This window comes from Jatropha curcas, chromosome 3 (assembly GCF_041381405.1).
Source record: "Jatropha curcas cultivar XTBG-Jc1 chromosome 3, XTBG_Jcur_1.0, whole genome shotgun sequence".
In the NCBI taxonomy this organism is placed as follows: Eukaryota; Viridiplantae; Streptophyta; class Magnoliopsida; order Malpighiales; family Euphorbiaceae; genus Jatropha; species Jatropha curcas.
The window spans coordinates 24,102,444-24,126,498 of NC_143153.1; the positions used below are offsets into that span (position 1 = coordinate 24,102,444).

The 24,055-nt window shown below is 30.9% G+C and overlaps 3 protein-coding genes across 3 annotated transcripts; all 3 read left to right on the plus strand.

Moving 5' to 3' along the window:
- The first annotated feature begins 3,339 nt into the window (after nt 1-3,339).
- On the plus strand, nt 3,340-5,556 carry LOC105645156 (putative arabinosyltransferase ARAD1). Its single transcript, XM_012230680.4, has 2 exons — nt 3,340-4,734; nt 4,821-5,556. Exons 1-2 carry the CDS (start codon nt 3,772-3,774, stop codon nt 5,373-5,375), a joined length of 1,518 nt encoding a protein of 505 aa, XP_012086070.1. The 5' UTR covers nt 3,340-3,771; the 3' UTR covers nt 5,376-5,556.
- Nucleotides 5,557-12,465: 6,909 nt separating this feature from the next.
- On the plus strand, nt 12,466-15,008 carry LOC149497758 (G-type lectin S-receptor-like serine/threonine-protein kinase LECRK1). Its single transcript, XM_089718763.1, has one exon. The coding sequence runs from the start codon at nt 12,548-12,550 to the stop codon at nt 14,906-14,908; it is 2,361 nt and encodes a 786-aa protein (XP_089574889.1). The 5' UTR covers nt 12,466-12,547; the 3' UTR covers nt 14,909-15,008.
- Nucleotides 15,009-17,871: 2,863 nt separating this feature from the next.
- On the plus strand, nt 17,872-18,414 carry LOC149497759 (uncharacterized). Its single transcript, XM_089719279.1, has one exon. The coding sequence runs from the start codon at nt 17,872-17,874 to the stop codon at nt 18,412-18,414; it is 543 nt and encodes a 180-aa protein (XP_089575405.1).
- The last annotated feature ends 5,641 nt before the right edge of the window (nt 18,415-24,055 follow it).

Here is a 24,055-nt window from a genome sequence, read left to right on the forward strand (position 1 = left end):
ACGAAGAATATTTTTAAAAAAACAAAATAATAAGATAAAAAGAGACTTACTGATTTCAGAATTTATGTTGTGCCTGAAAAATATTTAGTATTTATAAATCATTTTTATAAAAAAATATTAAGTATTTATCAATTCTTTATTTTGAATTTTACTTAAAAATATATTTTAAAAATATTATATATAAAAATCCAATTAAATCGTATCAGATTTTGTTGAACCCTCCAGTTGAGTGAATCGCTATCTTCACTTGTTCATTAACCGGTCTAATTCTCAAAATATTATTCATCATACGATTATTTGAGGTTAACAATAAATTTATTACAATATACAATTATAATTAGCTCAATATGTAGGAAAATTAAACTCATACCTAATATTATATAGTTACTTTTAGTAAATTGATTATTATACTATTACTATCTAATCATATTATAATAAGAAATTACAGGATTAACCATATATTGTTCCCCTTAATAGTAATGTACCATATAACAACAACCTAAAAAGCTGGTATAATTATGGTAGACTAGCACTTGACATTTTGTGAGTCACATAAATGATCTCTCTAGAGTCAGTTTTGAATCATAAAACATTATTAATTGTTAGTCTTCAATGTCTTGATAACATTAATAGGTCTTTGAATTATTATATACAAATAATTAATTATACATATATTATAATAATTAATAGGAGTTATCCATGATATCCATGCCTTGTAAAATTTAGAATTCATGAACTTTTTTGTGAAAAATAAATAAATTTCTATGAAAAATGAAAAATTATTACTCCCTTGGCCCCATTCTTATTCTATAAAGACAAGCTTAATTTTATTTTCAAACATATTAAGAAAAATTATAGAGTGGACAATTAATTTTATGTATACTTTTTCTAATATATTTCTATACCATGTTTAGTTGAGAGTAAGGAGTGGAATATGGAATGTAGTAAGAATAGAATGAAATGAAATAGAAAATTTAATTTCTATTCCGCTGTTTAGTATGCTCTATGAAATAAGAATTCAGATTACATTTATGTGTCTACTCTATAGAAATAACAGAAGGAACAAAATCAAGAATTAGTAAAACGAACAAATGAAGGCTTATTTTTTATGATAAATTATATGATTATCTTTAATATTTGCAAATAATAGGAACGAAAAATATTTCTTAATCTATGATTTTTATTTCTAATGATTGAAAAAAAAAATGTTTAGAGCCATACAAATGCAAGGAATAACCTGACTACGAATATCACATATCGTATCTTTTGAATAAATCTAAATAATATTATAATAATATAATCAAAAATAGTTTTCGACAAATAACATGACAATATAAATCAAGAAGAATGAAGAAAGAGAATAAATTGGAGTTGAAATTTTTATTAAATGATCTTGCCTTGGTATAGTGCAAGTGCAATTTGGTTACTATTGATTTGAGATAAAGGGCAATTTGGTCAAAATACCCCTAATTTTATTATAATTATGAGAATTAATTGTTTTCTTAGTCCCGTATAAAAACTTTAAATAATTTATATTTTAGATTAATGAATTTATTAAAATAACCTGTATTCATATTGGATGTAATTTTTCAATAAAGAATTGAATGAAAAATTATTGATGATAAGACATTAAATTAAGGTACACTAAAGAATTAAAAAATATGTCAATTAGGTGTGGTTTGATTGGTCATTTATGTGAGGAGTAATCAGTCTCAAGTTTGAGTCATTTCATCAATTTCGTGAGTCGAGGAGGGTTACATCTGTTGTGTAGTCTGCAGTGTTATTTCAGTCCATCGGATCTCCCAATAAATAAAAAAAGAATTAAAAAATTAATTGTACTATTAAAATGGGAAAATATTTATTATTATTGGAAATGGGAATAGTCAACTTGTATACAAATACACAAAACACTAGGACTTCATATTGGGTTATTTTCAATACATCTTGGATCGCGATTGCAAGAAGTTGAAGTAAACCTTCCCCAAATATAAGCATGCCTAGTTTTTCCTAATAGCTTGGTTGGGATAATAGTAAAGAATTAGCTTAACTGAAAATATTATATATCATTTAAATTATTAGTAATATTATTAAAAAAATAACAAATATTATTTAAACAATAAATTTTGCCTATAATTAAATAAGAGTATTAGAAAATAAAAAGATTAATTGTATTTCAAAAAAAAAAAAAGTGGCCATAATTTAAGACAAATGAAAGAGCAAAGAAATCTTATATTTGTGGGACTTTATAAAAATTCAGGTTAAATAAATAAAGAATATGAAAGTGCAAAATATTATCCTCGCTTAAAAGAAAAATAAGATTATAATTTAGAACAAGTAAAAAACGGTAAGTGAATTTATTTTTACCGGATAAATGAGTATCTTTTTGGTTGTAACGTAATATATATTAAATACTATAAAATATAATTTTTTTTAAAGATATATATTAAAATTTCATTTAAAAAATTTGAAATCAATACAAATATTATAGAGAAGACATGACTCCTTTCCAGAAGATTAGACATAAAATAAAAACTATTATAACTAAAATAATTAATGTTCGCTGATTTAACAAGAAATCCTAATCAAAACTAGAAGATGGACTTGAAAAAAACAGATAAATCTTTAAAAGTGGTTGGTTTAATAAACTTCATTAATTTTCTATACATGGCTTAATTATCCTTGAATTAGTTGTTTATGACGAATATAGAGGATTTGAACCACTAAATCCAACGGAAGTACAAAACGCACTGCATACTCTAAAAGATAGAGATTATCGTGTAGTTGAAAAATTCTCCACAAATTGCACACTTGTCAAAATAAAACCAAACAAATGTAAAAAACAAGACAAATACTCCATTTTAAATGAAGAGAATCATAAACTCCACACAAGATGGAAATAAAACACAAAATAATAATATAAACATAAATAACATATATCTATGCCAAAATAAGCATAAATTTATAATTTATTAACCAAAAAAACATAAAAACTTACAACAAAACTAAACATACGAGGAAAGAGTGTCACAAGAGATAAGAATCTGTCCCTTCTCATATCTGCATGCTTGGTTTGTAAATATTATAGAAGAGAATAAATTCAAATTTATAATTTTAAAAAGAAATTAGCTAAGACTAGAACTCCACAAGTCCAATTTAAAATATCCTAACAAGAAATTTATAATTAATTAATTAATTATTTATTTTTAAATTACCACCACTATTAATATCCAACAAACCATAAATATCCAGGACAAAAAAATACTGGAATATATAGAGACAAACGTGAAACTCAGGAGTCCGCTTCCATAGATGGACCCTATTTCTGCGGTAACTCCATTAGTTTTTTTTCACTCAAGAAACTGAAACCAGAGAGAGAAAGATTGTCTTGCAACAATGCCAATTTGGCTCTCTATTTCATTATTTCCATTTACGATATGATTTTTCTTTTGGCTAAACAAAGAAAAACAAATTTCCTTTCTATTTTTGCTATCATATTTCTTTTCTGGGCATTCAGCCATTTTTCTCTTGTGGGTTCTTTTCGTTATTGTTGGGTTCAGTTTGTTTTAAGTTTATTTTCCTCGTTGTTAGACAATGTGATAGAGTCTGTGGATTACAATTACGAATTTGAGGTAAATTTTATTTATTGGTATTTATATGAGAAATTTTAACCAATACCAAGAAGATTGATACACATAGGATTTGTTTTTGTATAGATATGAATTTTTATTAGGAGATATCTCTGATTTATATTTTTGAGAAGTTAGTACAGCAATGATTGAGAAGCAGGCCTCCTCAGGTGGGGTTATTTCTAGGAAATCTTTATTGTGTTTGTTCTCTTCCATATTGTCCCTGTTCATATTATCTTGGTTCTTCGTGTTGCGTTCAACGGGCCAACCTAACTTCATTGATCATAGTTTGTTGGCGAATCCATTAAATTCTCTAGTTGAAAGTGGTAATTCCTTACCGAGAGAACAGAATAGTGTTGAACCCTCATTTGGAAATCGATCAATCCTTGTGAATGATAATGGAGGAGGAGGAGAAACACTTAGAGAGAAAGTTGATGTGAAAAGTATGGAATATAATATGGTTAATAATGAGAATAGCAAAGAACCCCTTAAGGTTTTCATGTACGATTTGCCACCGGAGTTTCATTTCGAACTCTTAGATTGGAAAGCAGAGGGGGACAGTGTTTGGCCTGATCTTAGAAGAAAAATACCTACATATCCAGGTGGGTTGAACTTACAACACAGTATAGAATATTGGCTTACATTGGATCTTCTTGCTTCGGAGATTCCTAGCATTCCTAGAGCTGGTAGTGCTATAAGAGTGAGAAATTCTAGTGAAGCTGATGTTATATTTGTACCATTCTTTTCTTCATTAAGTTATAATCGATATTCAAAGGTAAATCCACATGAAAAGAAGAGCAAGAACAAATTGTTGCAAGAGAAGCTAGTGAAGTTTGTGACATCTCAAAGGGAATGGAAGAAATCGGGTGGGCGAGACCATATCATCTTGGCTCACCATCCAAATAGCATGTTAAATGCAAGGATGAAGCTATGGCCTGCAATGTTCATACTTGCAGATTTTGGGAGGTACCCTCCTCGTATAGCCAATGTTGACAAAGACATTATTGCACCTTACAAACATGTAATCAAAAGCTATGCCAATGACTTTTCTAACTTCGACAATCGCCCAATTTTGCTATACTTTCAAGGAGCCATATACAGGAAAGATGTACGTGCTCTTCTTCTTTAATATATGTTCTGTTAATTGTTTCTGTTAATATATGTGCTTTTCATCTTTGGGTTTCTCATTGTTAGGGTGGCTTCGTTCGGCAAGAATTGTTTTACCTTCTAAAAGATGAAAAAGATGTGCATTTTAAATTTGGGAGTGTTCAGAAAAATGGAATCAACAGAGCTTCTGAGGGAATGCACCACTCCAAATTTTGCCTGAATATTGCAGGTGATACCCCCTCATCAAACCGTCTCTTCGATGCCATTGCCAGCCATTGTGTTCCGGTGATCGTAAGTGACGACATTGAGCTCCCTTATGAGGATGTTCTTGACTATTCTGAGTTCTGTGTATTTGTTCGAACATCAGATGCTGTCAAAGAAAAGTTCCTCATAAATTTGATAAGGGGTATTGGGAAGGATGAATGGACCCGAATGTGGCGGAAACTGAAAGAAGTGGAACATTTCTTTGATTTTCAGTATCCATCAAAGGAAGGTGATGCAGTTCAAATGATATGGCAGTCTGTGGCCAGAAAGGTCCCTGCCATTAGAATGAAGATACACAAGTCTATGAGATACTCGAGATATATTGTTAACAGCAATGGAGAGTTGGGTAAAATACAGACTCCTAGTAATTTTTGGTGACAAAAATGAAAACAAAGCATTCTGTGTTTCTTGGCAATGACGACCTTGATCTTTACACGGCATATATAGCAAAACGTTTTGCTGCTTAGGAAGGTGAGAGTTCATTATGTACTCACTACAACTACAAGTTTTGGATGTAAAGGAAACAGAAAACATATATAGTTTTGAAGCATTTTTCTTCTATGTATACTAAAGGATATTCAATTATCCATCACAACATATATCTATTTATCCACTAATATCGTCTCCTTTATCTCTTGCTGAGGACAAAATCAATCCTTGAAAAAGGAAAATATATACAAATCAAGAATATATTTAGGGCTGTATATATTTAGGAGGTGTATTCAGAGGCGGATACAAGATTTTATATTAAGGGGCAAACTTTCAACTTCTATATCATAATTTTATTTTATGAACAATAAAACTGTCTATCCAAATTACTAAATGCAATTATGAAAGTTGAAACTATAGAAAAGTAAAAATAACAGAAAGCTAATTTATCAGTCATTTAAATACAAAACAAAGGCCTACCTTATATGTTTTGAAGCCTCATACCATATTATTAATTTCTAGACTTGTGCATACACACCGAGTAAATAACAATAATAGTGCAACTGTGCAAGTCTACAAGAAAACAAATCATACAATATATAATTTAATACCACACAAAAAAGACAAATATGAAGACATATAAACAACAACCAATAAATAAACCATTAATATTTATCAGATAGTTCAAAGCTTTCTTGTATTATTGAGATGTCATAGTATCTTTATAATGTTTATATTCTCCGTAAAAAACTAACAAAACATAAATTGAAGCAAAGAAGATTACATTTATCATATATTCATTCTTACTAGAAGGATTTTAGAACATGAATCAAAATAAAAATACTATTGTCCAATTCTCCTTATGAGGAATTTACCACAATTGTTCTCCGCAAGTCTTCATATTTTGATATCATTGTAAAATCTTCTCGTTGTTAATACTATTGAAGATATCTTTCTCACATATGTGATCAAGCAATCATTCATCTAAGTATCTCCCATTTAATTACGTGATCAATTTTTCACTATCTTCATTGTTGAGAATACTCTTTCAACTGAAGTAGTAGCAATTGGCAAAACCAAAGCTAATTTCACAAGTAAATAGGATACACAAAATCTTTTTTTGATTCAACCAATTTTTTGGCAAGATCACTAATCCTTTGTAGATTTAAAAATTGATCATCGGATCTCTTACCAATTATATAATTGTCAAGTTGATTGCCAAGAGTAACAATAAGCTCCATTTTAGAAAACTCAGAAGGATAAAATTTAGCAAGCCAAATTAATTTTTGCTTATTAAAAGCTTGGAAAGAGTCACTTTGGATTGAAGCATGCTATACAAAGAAGCAATTCCGCTTTGACCTTGTTGAAGTGATTGTTAAGCTCTTGAAGTTGCATATTAATTACAGTATAGAATAATTCTACTTGATAATGATGCAGATTTTTCATTTGTTGTGCATTACGTATTGACCTTCCTCGAACCGTAAAATTATCATTAATATTGGGAATGGTAATACTATGTTTCTCACAAAATAAAGAAACTTCATCAATTAAAGATTGCCACCCATCATCTCTCATCATTTGCAATCTTTGTTTAGAAACTCTAATCAAAGAAGTTAACAACTCATTCGGAGAAGGGGAAAGAGCATCAAAATAAAATTCGAATCAAAAGGAAGAGAAGATAATTATTTTGGTTGGCAAATTATCCTAATGCTGGCCATAGGTTTGATTTAAAATTGGTTTTAGTTCGTGAAATTTCTAAATAATAATCAAACTAATAGAAATTCAATTATAGTTAATTTTCTATCAGGTTCTAACCATTCTTTGTAATTTTTTTAAAAAAATATGAATCCACATGTTTGATTTAGTTTTAAGTCCATCCAATTCGATTCAGCCGATTTCAATTTTTCAATTCAATTTGTAATTTTAAATTTCCAATTAATTTCAAAATGGAATGACTAAAAACTGGTATAAATTCATAGTTTCAGAGAATGATATATTTGTTAAGATTCTCTAATGCTTCTCTTAATTAGATGTTTCATTGATAAACACAGTCAATAATTTTGAAATGGAGAGAGAAAAAGCCATTTGCATTAGTAATTACTTAATTAATTAGCATCCATAGATAAGTGCACCGACTATCATTTTTACATATTTTACAAATAATTAATAATTGGAAAAAAAGGGCAAAAAAAAGTTGGTTGAACTACTTTTTTAGTCTTAAAGAAAAATTAGTTGTTTCTATATGAAAAGAACGGAGGGAGGAACAACGTATAATCATGGATTATTTTGGAGGAATGAGACATTTGCAAAGTTCACCTAATCACAAAATCTAATTTATATGCTAAATTAATTAAAGTTTAGAATGCACAATAGAAAAATTGATATCTATGATACGATATACTCAGATATAAACATAATCGCATTAGGTGATAACAAAGGCTTATAAGGGAATTATAAATAGTGTTGGAGATAGGATGTGTATAATAATAATAAATTATAATATTACTATAATTTTGTTTTCAAAACTTAACAATTCATTAATAATAAATATAAATTGAGTATATTATATATAATACTTGCAATATCCCTGTGCTTTGTGATACCGTTATTTTTATAGTATTTTTAATGTAGTTCATATTAGGATTTTTAGCATTTTTATTACTTATTTATTTTTATTTCCAGTTTTATTTATGTTTTTGGGCAAAACTTTCTTAAATCATAATCCACTTGATCTTAAGGAAATTTATAGGGTTTTGGCACAGAAAAGAGCAAAATAAAGCAAAACACCCTGGCTCTAGCATGCCCTGCCCGTGCACATCAGCATGCTCGTGCTGGACTCAAGGAAAATCAAGTGGAGACTCAGACTCTAGCATGCCCAGACCGTGCTATCTCGCACGCCCGTGGCTAAAGAGGACATCAACACAAAGGCGTGTTTGCCTAAGCACGCCCGTGATGCATTTCATCCTGGAGACTCAGAGCCTAGCACGCCCTAGCCGTGCTATGGGGTACGCCCATGCCACAGATTCTTCTCTAGACGTGCCGCTAAGCACGGCCTGTGCTAAACCATCCTTAAAACTCAGGTTCTGGCACGCCCCGACCGTGCCGCATAGCACACCCGTGCTACAAATTAAGTGCTGTCTTAAGTCGAGAACGCCAACCAGTCTCTATCACTTGCATGGCCCACCTCAAATACTTTCCTGACGTACAAATCAAGATCTAATTCGATTTAGGCAGATGGAAGAGTCCTAATTAAGAAGAAATCTAAAACCTAAATAGTTTCCTATCTCCAAAAAGATTTCTTACTTAATGAGGATTCTATTTCCTAAACGAAGTTGGATTTTCTCCCAGGAAGTCTATATAAAGAGAGGAGCCATTCATTGTGGAAAGATCTCCACTTTTGATAGTTTTTGTTCTATTGTTTCTCTCTCTTTCCAAGCTTCAAGCATTCAAGATTTGTGTAAAGATTCAAGGAAGCTGTCCAGAATTAATTATTGACTAGTTTTTATCTCTAAACTCTTAATCTTGTTTTACTTTTCATTATTCACTTTGATTATGGAATCTTTATCAAGTATTATCGAGTTTTATTTAATTACTATGTCGAACTAAGCTCTCATACTAGGGATTTGATGTAGTTTAATTTCTTTTCCATTTTATAATATTAGATTTGTTTTTCTTTGTTCAAAGTATAATTCGGTATTAAACTTAATGCTTCTAGGCAGAGTTTCTCCCCTGGATTGATTTATTTCATTAATCACTATCAGGAGAAGAGTTTTTGATATGAAAAAGGTAATAAATTACATGAGAATAATAACTTGATGTAGAAACTATATGGTTTGACTCATGGGGGTTTTCATAAGTTAATGACCTTAGGTTATGAATTCACAAAACAAACCAGGAAACTTAATGATTTAATTCATGTTTGATTGCGCTATTGGAAGATAGGTAATTAGACCAGGTTAAAATAGCTAACAAAACATCGGGAGAGCTTGTTAGTGAATTTAGGATTGTTTCCCCTACTTGAACAATTAAAATTGATTAACGGACTAATAAAATAAATTGGATAGAATTAAGTGAAGTCAAAATCCCTAGTAGCTTTTAATCCTTGATTCTTTTAATCAAAAAAATTGCCTTGCTTGATTTCTTCTTATTCTCTTTTATTTACTGAAGTTAGTTCTTAAATATAATTCCCCTTATTGCCGTTTAAATAATATTAGGTTATCATAATTTTGGTACTTAGTATACAGTCCTGTGGATACGATACTCTTCTTATTCTATATTACTTGTTGCGATTTCATATACTTGCGAAAATCACTGTCACTATGCACAGTTTAAAAAAAAAGTAAAGTAAATTAAAATTAAAAGAATATATATATATATATATATATATATATATATAGATTCTTGAATGAAATTTCTTTTATTATGTTATTAAAAAATATTATAAAGATATATCAATAGTAAAAAAAAGGTGTTATTTTTAATTTTTGGAGTAAAAATTAGTAGCTAGATATGTATTCAGGAATATGGATTAAAAATATTAAAATTTAGAGAGATAAATAAAAAAAAGAAGTAAAATGAAAGGTGGTAAAATTCATTAATTTCATTTGTTTTAGAATTAATGTAAAAAATAATTAACTCACTATAAAATTCATGAATAAATAATTTATTTTTAAATAATTAAAATTTGTATAAATCATCAACTTATCATGTTATTAATTCTCTAACATTATAATTAATCAATTATATTTTACATAATTTAATTTAATAAAAAAATAATTTTTAATTTTTTAATATAAAATAATAGCTTCCCATATCATTAAAATTCATAAATTATTTAATTTATCTATATCATTAAAATTTGTATAAATTATTACTTAATATGCTATTAATTCTCTAATGTTATATTAATCAATTACATTTAAAACAGTTTAATTCAATTAATAAATAATCATAAAATAATTTATTTCAAATAAATATAAAGATAAACAATTAAGGCATGACACATGTTACTAATTGAATCCTATATGGCAACATCAGGGGAAAATCCGCATGCTTTATATATATATATATATATATATATAAAATTAAATACAAATATAAAAAATTAAAATATTCTACTTGGAGATGTTTTTAATCTTGACAGATGAAGTTAATTTTCCGGATAAAAACCGGTCAATTTTCAAATATGATGACAAAATAAGCATTCCATAATATTGTTCCGAATGTTGTTTTTTTGGGAAACTTGTTACAATTAACATCTGCAGAAGAGTTTAATGTACCAAATTATAATTGAGGAATAGATCACACTAACAGACTCCATTGATAAAAGAAACTTACCTGAATTTGAAGATGTGAAGTCTCCAACTATAAGTAACCAACAATCCATCTTGTATTCCAAATTACCAGAGAAATAAAAGATTCACATAAAAATTCTTCAATAATGAGGAACAACTCCATGAAAGGAGAGAAATTAATAACTCCATTAAGAGGTAGCAAAAACACTCAAGATTTATCAATTATTACAAATCTAAGAGAATTAAATCCAAATTTTGTTTCAAACGATCATAAGTTTAGAAATTATTAGAAAGAAAACTATATAAAATAAACGATAGGTTGAGACGAAAAGAAATACTAATATATTGGATAGTCTCTTGGATAATAATAAATAAACGGGTTGGAAAGGATAACTATGAATAAATCCCAATATTACATACAATTACATTATGTTTACAATAATTATAGGTAATTTATCTATTTGAATATTAATTTAACTAAATATAATATGTATACCAAAGCATAGCCGAGTGGTAAGTGTATATACTATTCGGCAATAAATTTGGGTTTTATCAAATTTAAACAAAAAAACTAAATATAATATTGGTATTGCTAATAATTTTTTGTCATATGAATATAGGTGGTAAGTTAATCTAGCTTCCTATATGATAACTACTATCAATTATGGGTAAATAGAATGTTTTTACTATCGTGTATTCTATTTTAATCAAGAATATAAAGAAAACTAGTTTAATTCATGGGTGGATATAGACCGAGTCAAAGAAATTAGTCTAATTCAAAAAAATTTAATATGGTTGATTTTTCATTAATTCTTTTACAACATTAGCAACTCGCGACTGCGGTCATGCGAAGAAGAAAAATCAACAGAGTTGAACAACTTTCAATAAATTGTTATCTCTTTCTGCATCAATTAATTTCGCCTTGACTTGCTCTTCAATGGTTTCTTATGCTTGAGCATAATGAATGACCACCACAAATATGGAAGTAAAACGCACGTCTGCCAGGATTTTGAAACACTTTTGACTGTTTCCATATTCTTGGCTGGGTAAGTTCCATGGACCTCATTTGTATCCGTGTCAAAATTACTTATTGGATCCACGAAAGGGTACTCAATATATTAAATTTGTAAATTATACCCAAACCAAATCCAATTAAGGATTTGGTTAGGTAAAGTATAGGAAAATACTCTAACCATTACCACCTTAAAGCTCTATTTGTTTCCGAAAAATAACTTATCTTTGCAAAATATTTTCCAAGGAAAATGTTTTCTTTGAAAAATATTTTCCAAATGATTTATTTTTCGTTTTTGGTTACAATATTAAAAATTAGTTAAAAATATTAAAATTTGTAATTCATAAGTTCATAATAATAATAATAATAATAATAATAATAATAATAATATAAATTTCATATTTTAAAAATTTTATTGTTAAATATGAGAATAATACAAAAAAAATGGTAAATTATGAATGTCGTTGGTGACGGATGGTGGTAGCTGGTGATGAACATGAGTGGTTATAGTGGCTACCGATAATTAATAAATTAAAAAAATATGTGTTTATAAGGTTATAACAAGTTTGTAATATTTTACGCTCTTGAGAATGAAAAGTCATTTTCCTTAAAAATAACTTAATTTTATTTTGACCAGAAAAATATTTTCTGTTGACTTATTTTCCTGAACATATCCAAATAATAGAAAATTATGAAAAATATTTTCCTTCAACTTATTTTACAGGAACAAACGTGGCCTAAGTAACAGTACAGACTACTCAAGTACAATGGCACTTTAAATACCTTAAGACACATGGAAGCTCATAACTCTTTCCATGGCTTCCATCTCATTTTTCTTTCTGTTTCTGTCTTTGTCATCTTTCACAGCTTTATCTCTGAAAAAACAGTCCAACATAACCATAGGATCTTCATTAACACCAAACAAAAACTCCTCTTGGCTTTCACCTTCTGGTCTTTACGCCTTTGGATTTTACAAAAAAGCCAATGGCTATGCTATTGGTATATTTCTCGCCGGAATTCCTCAAAAAACGGTTGTCTGGACGGCCAACCGGGACGATCCTCCAATATCTAGTGAAGTTACCTTAGTCTTTTCAAGCTCTATTGGTCTTCTTTTACGAGGAGCAAGCAATTCTGTCGTTATTTCTGCTTCACAAACAGCTTCATTAGCTTCAATGTCTGATTCAGGCAATTTTATGATTTATAATTCTGATAATGAAGTAATATGGCAAAGTTTTGACCATCCAACAGATACCCTTTTGCAAACTCAACGTCTTGAAGCTGGTTCAACATTATTTTCTTCTGTTTCAGAGAATGATCACTCAACTGGAATTTTTCGCTTAGCCATGCAAAATGATGGAAATCTTGTTCAATATCCGATAGGATTTGGAAATCCTGAAGATGCCTATTATGCAACACGAACAGATGGGTCTGGAGATAATGTAACATTAAACTTACGTCCTGATGGCTTGCTGTACTTGCTAAATTCAACTGGCTTCAACATAATGAATCTCACATCAGGAGGACATTCAATGCGATATATTTACTTAATGAGAATAGATATTGATGGCATATTCAGACTATATTCAAACAATCTGAGTAATAATGGAAATTGGTCTGTTTTATGGGCATCAGGATATGATAAATGTAATCCTAAAGGATTATGTGGTGTTAATAGCTATTGTATTTTGAATGATCAAGAACCTGATTGTGAATGCCTTCCAGGATTTGGATTTGTTATAGAAGGGAATTGGAGTGCTGGCTGTCAGAGAAATTTCGTGGCAAATAGTTGCAAAAATGATGATAGTGATGAAATGACTTCTGATATTAGGATTCACGAACTTGCTAATACTAGATGGGATGATGACCCATATTCTGTCATTTCAATATCCATTAAAGAAGATTGTGAGAAAGCTTGTTTGGAGGATTGTAATTGTGATGCTGCATTTTTTAAAGACAGTCAATGTAGAAAGCAACGATTGCCTTTAAGATATGGGAGAAGGGATCAGTCCGAGTCAAACTCAGCTTTGATCAAGGTTGGCACATCTTTAACAATAACTAGTCCAACAAACAGATCAGTTGATGATCCTATAGAGAAAAAGGGTGGTAATAAGATTGGTAAAAGTATGCTGATTGTTAGTATTTCAATTATTGCATTTGGGCTTGTTATATTAGCAATTTCAGGTGTTGCTATGCATAAATACCATTCACGGGCATATGAAAGGATATCTAACAATCAGCATATTGGATTAAGTGAGGAAATTACTCTTCGGCCTTTTACATATTTAGAAGTTGAAAAAATGACAGATGATTTCAAGGAAGAGATTGGAAGAGGTTCATTTGGGATAGTTTACAAAGGAGTAGTAACATCTACAGGTTTAGAAAAACTCGTAGCTGTAAAGAAATTGGACGGCATGTTAGACCAAGGAGAAAGAGAGTTTCAAACTGAAGTGAAAGTGATAGGGAAAACACATCACAAGAATCTTGTTCGCTTACTGGGTTATTGTAATGAAGGGTCTAATAGGCTTTTAGTATATGAATACATGTCTAATAAATCTCTTGCTCATGTTCTTTTCTCATCATTTGAAAATAGACCCTGTTTTGCGGAAAGAGTAGATATTGCGCGAAAAATAGCAAAAGGCATACTCTATTTACATGAAGAATGTGAAGCACAAATCATCCATTGTGACATTAAACCAGAGAATATACTAATGGATGAGTATAACAATCCAAAAATCTCTGATTTTGGATTGGCAAAGCTACTGAAGCCTGGTCAAGCAAACACTAACACAGTAATTAGAGGAACAAGGGGATATGTTGCGCCGGAATGGCATCGGAAGTTGCCTGTGACAGTTAAAGCAGATGTTTATAGCTTCGGAATTGTGTTATTGGAGATTGCCAGTTGCAGAAGGAACGTGGATCATAGCCTACAAGAAAATGAATGTGTTCTTGTGGATTGGGTTTACAATTGTTTTGAGGCTGGTGAAATACAGAAACTAGTGAGTGGTGATGAAGAAGTTGATATGAAGCAAATGGATAGAATGATTAAAATTGGACTCTGGTGCACCTTAGATGAACCATCTCTTCGCCCTTCAATGAAAAAGGTTTTGCTGATGTTGGAAGGGACGGTTGATATCCCAATTCCTCCAAGTCCTACTTCTTTTATTAGTTGCATTTAAGTAGTGTATTTGTACTATTTTTTCAGTGGTTTGTCTTTGAGTTCGATTTGAAATTTAATATTTACAGTGTTAAATTTGAATTATTATCAGTTGTATTTAAGTTTTGTGTGTGAATTCTTTATTTCTTTTTGTATAAATCACGCTATCTGGATCCCATTATTAGGGACAATCTAATCCGGCTTGGGGTTTAATTACAGTTAAGGCTCATCGCCCCTTCCTGCATTGCAATTAGTGGGATTGAACCCAAGAACTCTTCCCACATGCTCAGCCTGCATTGCCAACTAAGTTATAACCCATAGGTTGTGTTTGAATTCTTTTATAAAGAAAGCGTTTGAATTCTCATAAAATAAATTAATTAATAAGAGATGACAATAGGTAGGATATTTTTAGGTATCCTACCTTAATTATATATAATTTGGATATTTATAAGCGGGTGAGATGGATACAAATAAAACTGGTAAAAATTTTAAAATTATGTATGTCTAAATCCATTTTAAATTTTAATATACGAGCATAGTTCGATCACTATGGAATGTAACGACTCTCATTTCGATTCCATTGGAAATATATTGGAATTTAAAATTTCATTTCATATAATTCCATAGAAATTTCATATTAAATTCAGTAATTCTAAATTTCTCGTCTATAAATATAAATCTAGTATATTATAATATATTTTAAGATATAAAAAATTAAATCTAATAAGCGATAACTAATACATTTATTTAAGTTAGATATAAATAGTAAGAAAATAATTAATTTTAATAAAATAATAAATTAATATCTCATATAACTAAAATTCATTAATGAGAAATGAATATATACCAATTTAGATTTAATTGAGCCAATTAGGTGTGATCTGATTGGTCTTGTCAGTTATGTGAGGAGTGGAAGTTGGGTTACCTTCTGTTGTGTAGCTCGCAGTGATATTTCGACCCATCGAGTCTCCCAATGAATAAAAAAAAATTTCCATTTAATTGATAATGAAGTAATATTAACAAAATTAGAAATCAAAAAGCTAGTACGACTGTCATATAGATATAATAAAATCCAGCAACATGAAATTACATAGAGAAATATATATATAAAAAAAAGTGAAAAATAGACTAGAAGTAATTTTCAGTAATTTCAATCAAGAATTTGTTAAGAATTTGTTAATCAAGTGTGGACAAGTTAGTCTTTTCAGGAGTGAGATATTTTGGATTCGAGTTTTTTCAATTGTAAGAGTTTTCATCAATTTTATGTGCTAAAAAGAGGGCACTATGTATTATGCAATTTTATATATCAATTTTTTAAAAATGAATTTTATTTTGAATTTCAAATTCTGAATCTCATTCCAAATTAAAATTTGAGGTTTTAGTGAAATATTTCAAAATATTTGACACCAATATTTACCTTATCCAACTCCATTTAAAATTTCTTTATGTCTTTAACTCTTTATCCTTTTTCTTCCAATATTGAGATTTTACTCATACTTGATATTCTAAAGGTTACATAGTATTTATGCAAGTTTTAAATTGCCTCATTAAATCTTTTAATTTATAAAATCATGCTATTACAATTATACAAATTTATATATTTTCAATGGTTGTATATTGTTTTTAACGAGTGATCTTTAACACGCAGATGAAATAGCGATTTGGACGCCCAAAACTATGAACAACAGGTTAAACTTGAATGAAAAGAACGAATTTTTCATTTTTTATCAATTTATTATTTTTATTTAATTTAATTGGTTAAACTTAGAAGTAACGTATTGACGTTAATTTAGGAAATGGATTAGCAATTTTCGGGAATTTTTGTGTTTCCAATTATTTTTTTTTCTTGTCGTGTCTGTAGAAAGAAATATTCATTCTAAAATCAAAAGATTCGTAAACACGCTAAAATATAGTCTATTGGTAAGTGCATATACGACTTGGTAATAGATTCGGGTTCAAATCTCTCTCAGTACTCAAAAAAAAAATAAAAAAATAAAAAAAAGATTCATATACAGTGGCTAATAAATGTAAGTTGATTTTTGGTCTTTTCACATACTTGGCAGCTTGTGACTTTTCTGTCATGAGAAGAAGAAAATTAAAAAGAGTGACAATAACTTCAACTTAGCGTCAAAAGAAACTCACCACAACTTGCAGGAAGGATCATGTTCTGCGCTAACTTTCCAAGAAGGATCGTGATAAATATTTAGGTCCTAATCTATAAATTTGAATTTGAATTTTGACCCTTTTTTTTATGACTCATTGAATTTTGCGGGAGCCTATTCATGATTTTACACTTTTATATTTTAATAATAATTATACTCCTCACCAAAATGAAATAACTTTGCAAGGATTAAATTATCACTTTGCACTTTTACATTTTATTCTACCAAGAGAAATAATTATTATTGAAATGTAAAAGTGTATGGTTAATGATGGATCTCCAGTAAAGTTTAAGGAGCTACAGGGATAATCACCGAAAATATAGGGTCGAGTTTATACATGAGGCCAAATATTTAGCCATAGTCAAAATGCCACACTTGAATTGTTGGCATTAAAAAGAAAATACATCTACATCAATCAATCTATCTATATACTGAAGACTCTATTAGAATAAAATGTATTTATAATTTAATTAGTTACTAGCACTTTTGTAATAATAGTTATTTTAGCCTTTACAGTTATATTTAGATATAACACTTTGTAATCTCCTATTATCATATCATAATAAAGAATTATCTATTTTTCCAAACTTTCGTTTTCTCTACTTTGTTCATGGTATTAGAGCATGAAGCTCGATTTGTGGGATTCTTCTTATGAAATTGTTTTTATTTGCTTCTCTGTGATTTCTTCTCTGTTTGATCTTAAACATGGTGAAATCACGAATACAAGCTTGAATGGAGAGAACAATTCTGCCGGAACAAACCCTAACTCAACTCGCAGTGGCTATGAATATCCGTTTAGCCTTCAAGTTTCAGATAATCTAGTATGATTCTCGTCTCCTCTCCTTTGACTGGTAGTAATTATAGGACTTGGAGTAGGGCAATGCGTATTAAGTTGGGAGCGAAATGTAAGTTAGGTTTTATTGATGGGAAAGTAGAAATTCCAATTGAAGGTTCAATTGAATTTGATGTGTCGCATAGATGTGATTTCATGGTCACATCTTGGATTCTTAACTCGATTTCTAAGGAGATGGTTGAATCTTTTCTCTATACCACAAATTCAAAAGAATTATGGACTGAGCTTGCTGAGCGATTCAGTGAGAGTAATGGACCGATAATTTACCAAATCCAAAGAAATATTGCGTTTGTCTCTCAGGCTAATGCTTCTATCTCAACTTACTACACGAAATTGGAGACTCTCTGGGATGAGTTGAGTTGTATAGAGCTTGTGCCTGCTTGCACTTGTTGGATAACATCTCATTTTGTTGCTTTGTCCAATAGAGATAAGTTGATGCAATTCTTGATGGGGTTTAATGATAGGTTACGATCAAGTCAGAAATCAGATTCTGATCTTAGATCCTTTACCTAGAGTGAATAAGGCTTACTACATGGTTTTTCGTGTTGAATCTCAAAGATTGGTGACTTCTAACATAAATGAGACTGTTGATAGTGTTGATCTAGGTGCTAAGATTGCATGTACTTACTATCCAGATTTTAGGAAAGGAAAATCTTCTTTTTCTAAACCATATAGACACTATGATTATTGCAACTGGGATGGGCACACTAAGGAACGTTGTTATAAGTTGATTGGATTTCCTGATCATTTTAAGAATCATAAGCCAAAGATTAGTTTCAAAATCACAAGCCATTTGAGTATTCTCCTAGAGTGGCAACTCATGTTAATACTACCGCTACTTTGGATCTTTCTCTTTGTGATGGTGAGTGGAGCTCAACTTTGGCCACTTCATTGACTAATTCTTTTAATCAAGAGGTCATGAAACTAATGAAAGGGAAATTATCTGTTGCGCTTGAAGATGGCCAATCACTCAATTCTGATTCTATTTTAGCTACACAGTTTGTTGGTATATCTCCTCATCTCATTAAACATTGTCATTTGTCTGCCTTGTATGATTGTTCTGATGATGATTGGATTATAAATTTAAGAGCTACTAATCACTTATCTCCTAAACTCTCTCTGCTTCAATCTCTTACTAATCTTGCCAAACCTATTCCAATTTTTTTTGCCAATCATTCTCTTTGTCATGTATATTATTCAGGTTTAGTTGTTTTAAACTCTTCTTTTACTTTGTTTGAATGTTTTGTACATTCTTGCTTTCAAGTTCAACTTACTTTCGATTAGCAAGATCTTATTTAACAAACATTTGCTTATAATTATTTGCCCTTTCTGTTGCCTTTTTCAGGACCTGTTGACTAATACAGTGGTGGCAGCAGGCAAGATGGATGGTGGTCTTTACAAACTTGGTCACAATAGTTTTTCTCCATCTTTCATTAGTTCTTTTCTCAGTGATCTTAGTTCTACGACATTTGTAAGTACCATGTTCTTTACTTGGCATCTTAATAAAGAGAACCGTTTTTCATTCACTACAATTTCTAATCCTTCTTTTTCTACTTGGCACGCTAGATTAGGTCATACTTTTATTAACAAACTATTACATGGTGATGCTTTGAAACACCTGGTTGATAAGTCACATTCATGTTTTGTTTGTCCCTTAGCTAAGCAAACTAGATTGAGTTTTCCAAAGATTTCTATTCAAACTACACATCCCTTTGCACTTCTCCATGTTGACATATGGGGTCCTTATTCCGTTACTTCTATTTGTGGTGCTAGATTTTTCCTTACCATATTGATGACTTTTGCTAGAGCCACTTGGACTTATATGATCCAACATAAGAGTCAAACCTATTCTTTCCTCGTTTCTTTCATTCATCAAATAGAAACTCAATATCATTCTGAAATTCGGGTTCTTAGGATTGATAATGGATCTGAATTTCTTAGCAAGGATTGTCAAACTCTTTTTCCTTCTAGAGGTATTATTCACCAAAAGTCTTATGTATACACTCCTCAACAAAATGGGATAGTTGAAAGAAAACATAGGCATCTGCTAAATATTGCTAGAGCTCTATTTTTCTAATCTTCCTTACCAAAGAAATTTTGGTCAGAATGTGTTTTGACTGCTACATATCTCATCAATAGGTTACCTATGGCTACTCTTAATTGGGATTCTCCTTATTCGAAACTGCATGGTCATTCACCTGATTATGCTCATTTGAGGGTCTTTGGTTGTCTTTGCTGTGCTACTAACATTATATACCTCAAAAAGACAAATTTGATCCTAGGGTCTTGTCACCCAAAGGTTACAAATCATACAATTTGACTACTAGGCAAGTTTTCATAAGTAGGGATGTTCAATTTTTTGAGGATCAATTTCCTTTTCAAAATATTTCTTATGATTCCTCTCCTTCTTTACCTCTTGTACCCATAGCTTCAAACCCTACATCTTTTAGTTCACTTATGTCTACCAGCTCCCCATATTTTTGTATCAGATTCTACTCTTGTATCTCCTAATAATGATCCTGTTTCTCCTCATTCTCCTGATTTTCCATCTGTTAGTCTTCCTTCTCCCTCTATTACTGTTCCTTCTGCCTCTGTTACTATTCCTCTAAGAAGAAGTACTAGAGTTTCACACAAACCTTAGTGGCTTCAAGATATTGTACATGCTGCCATCTCTAATGCTTCTGTTGCAATCTCAGTTTCACCATGTACTTTTTCTTCTAAACATCTTGCCTTTATGACTAAAGTTAGTAAGATTCCTTAACCAACCACATACCTTCAAGCATCTAAAGATCCTCATTGGATCGAAGCTATGACAGAAGAATTGAATGCCTTAGAATTGAATGGTACTAGGGAGTTGACTACTTTGCCTAAGGGTAAAAAGGGAATAGGTTTTAGGAAAAGAAAGTTCATTAAAGGTAACATGGCATGAGATAAATGTTTTATTGGTGGACAATTCTAAACACCTATATCCCTTGTGATTATCGGTATACCCAAGAAAAATGCAGACCCTAAACCTATGTTCCAATTTATTTGGAACCGGATTTGTGATGTGAGGGAAACATAATAACCTAAAAACTCTTAAAATGGACAGGTTAGGTCTGGTACGAAACAAAAGTTCATGTGAGACCTGGAATGAATTGATGAGTGTGGTAATTTATTCACGAATGATCAAGTGGTTTCATAAGAAATAACATTACGGAGGTCACAAAGGCAAAGAAGGCCAACTATTTCTAGTGATTATGAGGTTTACTCACTTGAGCATGAATGTAAATTGAGCATTGATAAGGATCCAGTCTCTTTCCAGAAAGCCATGAAATGTGATAATTCTGAAAAGTGGTTTAATGCCATGAAGGAAGAAATGCAATCAATGAGTGATAATCAAGTCTGGGATTTAGTCGAGTTGCCTGAAGGGTCAAAACAAGTTGGTTGTAAATGGGTTTTTAAGACCAAACGGGACTCTAAGGACAATATTGAAAGATATAAGGTCAGACTTGTTGCTAAAGATTACACTCAGAAAGATGGCATTGATTATAAAGAGACATTTTCTCCAGTTTCCAAAAAGGACTCTTTAAGAATTATTTTGGCTTTAGTGGCTCATTATGATCTAGAGCTTCACCAAATGGATGTAAAAACAACCTTTCTTAATGGTGACTTAGAGGAGGAAGTATATACAGACCAACCAGAGGGGTTTGTGGTCACAGGAAAGGAAAACTTGGTGTGTAAGTTAAAGAAGTCAATATATGGACTGAAGCAAGCTTCCCGTCAATGGTATCTTAAGTTCAATAATACCATCACTTCATATGGTTTTATAGGAAAAACTGTTGATCGGTGTATTTATATGAAGGTCAGTGGGAGCAAGCTCATTATGTTAGTCCTATATGTTGATAACATTCTTCTTGCTGCGAATGATGTTGGGTTGTTGCATGATGTAAAGGGTTTTCTCTCTAAGAACTTTGAAGTGAAAGATATGGGAGAGGCATCCTTTGTGATTTGAATAGAAATATTCTGTAATAGATCACAAGGACTGTTAGGATTGTCTCAAAGAGCTTACACTGATAAGGTATTAGAGAGATTTAGAATGGAAAAATGCTCCACAGGAATAGTTTCAATTCAGAAAGGTGATAGGTTCAGCGAAATGCAATGTCCTAAAAATGATTTGGAACGTAAAGAGATGGAGTCTATTCCATATGCGTCAGTGGTTGGGAGCTTAATGTATGTTCAGACATGTACTCGATCGGATATTATCTTCGCCGTAGGAATGTTAGGGTGATATCAAAGTAATCCTGGGATGGACCATTGGAAAGCTGCAAAGAAAGTACTTAGGTATTTACAAGGCACTAATGATCATATACTCACTTATAGAAAGTCCAGCTATCTAGAAGTGGTGGGATACCCGGAGTCAGACTATGCCAATTGTGTAGATTCAAGAAAATCTACATTTGGCTACTTGTTTCTTCTAGCTGGTGGAGCAGTATCATGAAAAAGTAGAAAGCAGTCTATCATTGCTACTTCCACAATGGAGGCTGAATTTGTGGCATGCTTTGAGGCCACTGTTCATGCATTGTGGTTGCGGAACTTTGTCTCAGGTCTAGGCATTGTCGACAGTATAGCTAGAACGTTGAGAATTTACTGTGATAATTCCGCAACTGTCTTCTTCTCTAAGAATGATAGGTACTCTAAGGGTACAAAACACATGGATTTAAAGTACCTATCTGTGAAAGAAGAAGTGCAAAAACACAAAGTGTCAATTGAGCATATCAGTACTGATTTGATGATAGCAGATCCGCTAACTAAAGGCTTACCATCCAAAATCTTCACTGGCCATATTGATAGAATGGACATTATAGATAAGTCATTGTTAGCATGATGTTCAGACTTGTATATATATATATATATATATATACATATGGTTATTTTGCTCATATTATTGTGACACTTGGGAATTCAATTAAAGATGTGGTTTTGCTTATTTATGTGTTATCCACATTATGTTTGTCTACAATAATGGTTTGAGTGAGATAACAATAACATTTGATTGTAACAATGTGTTGTTTGTTGAATAGTTTCTCTATTAAAGTTTTATGAATTGAAGTGGTCTTTGATATATGGAAGGAATCATGTCGATTAATGACCTGTGACCGCCATAATTCGATTATCTTGATTCCAATTAAGGTAAACATGATAGACTCGAGAAATGCACATGGGCCAAGTGGGAGATTGTTAGATTATTTAATAATCTGTATGTAGCCCATGTGATTGAAAGGCTGGTTCTAATTAAGGTGACTCAAGATGATGGTTATTGGGCTTAATGGATAAGAGCCAATTAGGATTTTAATACCCTTCCTCTGCCTTATAAAAGTAAAAGGAATTGACAGTTTAGGGAAAACACAAAAAAGAAAACAAAATAGAGAGTGTGACGGCTGCCTCAAACACATACGGTGATAGAGAGCTCATAAAAGAAACTCCGTAGCTGTTGATTATTTTCTGACCATTGAGAGACAACTTACGGACAAAAGACCAAAGGAAGAAATCTAGATCTGCTGTTACGGTGGGAATTGAATTCTCCCGCAACGAGATAACCCATAACATAGATCTGCTGTTATGGATCAAGATACGCTTCCGATTATTGTCTATTTCTATCAAACAAATTCTATGAACAATAGATCTAGGCTATATTAAAAATTATTCAACAGTTAGGTCTAGTACGAAACAAAAGTTCATGTGAGACCTGGAATGAATTGATGAGTGTGGTAATTTATTCAAAGTATATACAACAGTATATAAGGCTTCCACCCAAAATTGAGGTGGCAAATTGACATTTATAAACATTGTTCGCATAGCATTTGAAAGAGTTCTGTGCATTCGCTCAGCCTGGCCATTTTGCTGAGGGGTTGTTTGTGGACATGAAAATCGTTGAATAATTCTATGGTCTTTAAAAAAAACTTGAAATTGAAAATTTTGAAATTCTCCACCACTATCACATTGAAATTGCTTGAGTTTAAAAGGAATTTATTTTTCAATCATGGTTTTAAACTCAAGAAATTTTTAAAACACTTCAGACTTGAATTTTAAGGGAAAAATCCAACAATATTTGCTAAAGTCATTAAGAAACAACACATAATATTTGAAACTAAAAAAGAAACTAATAGGAGAT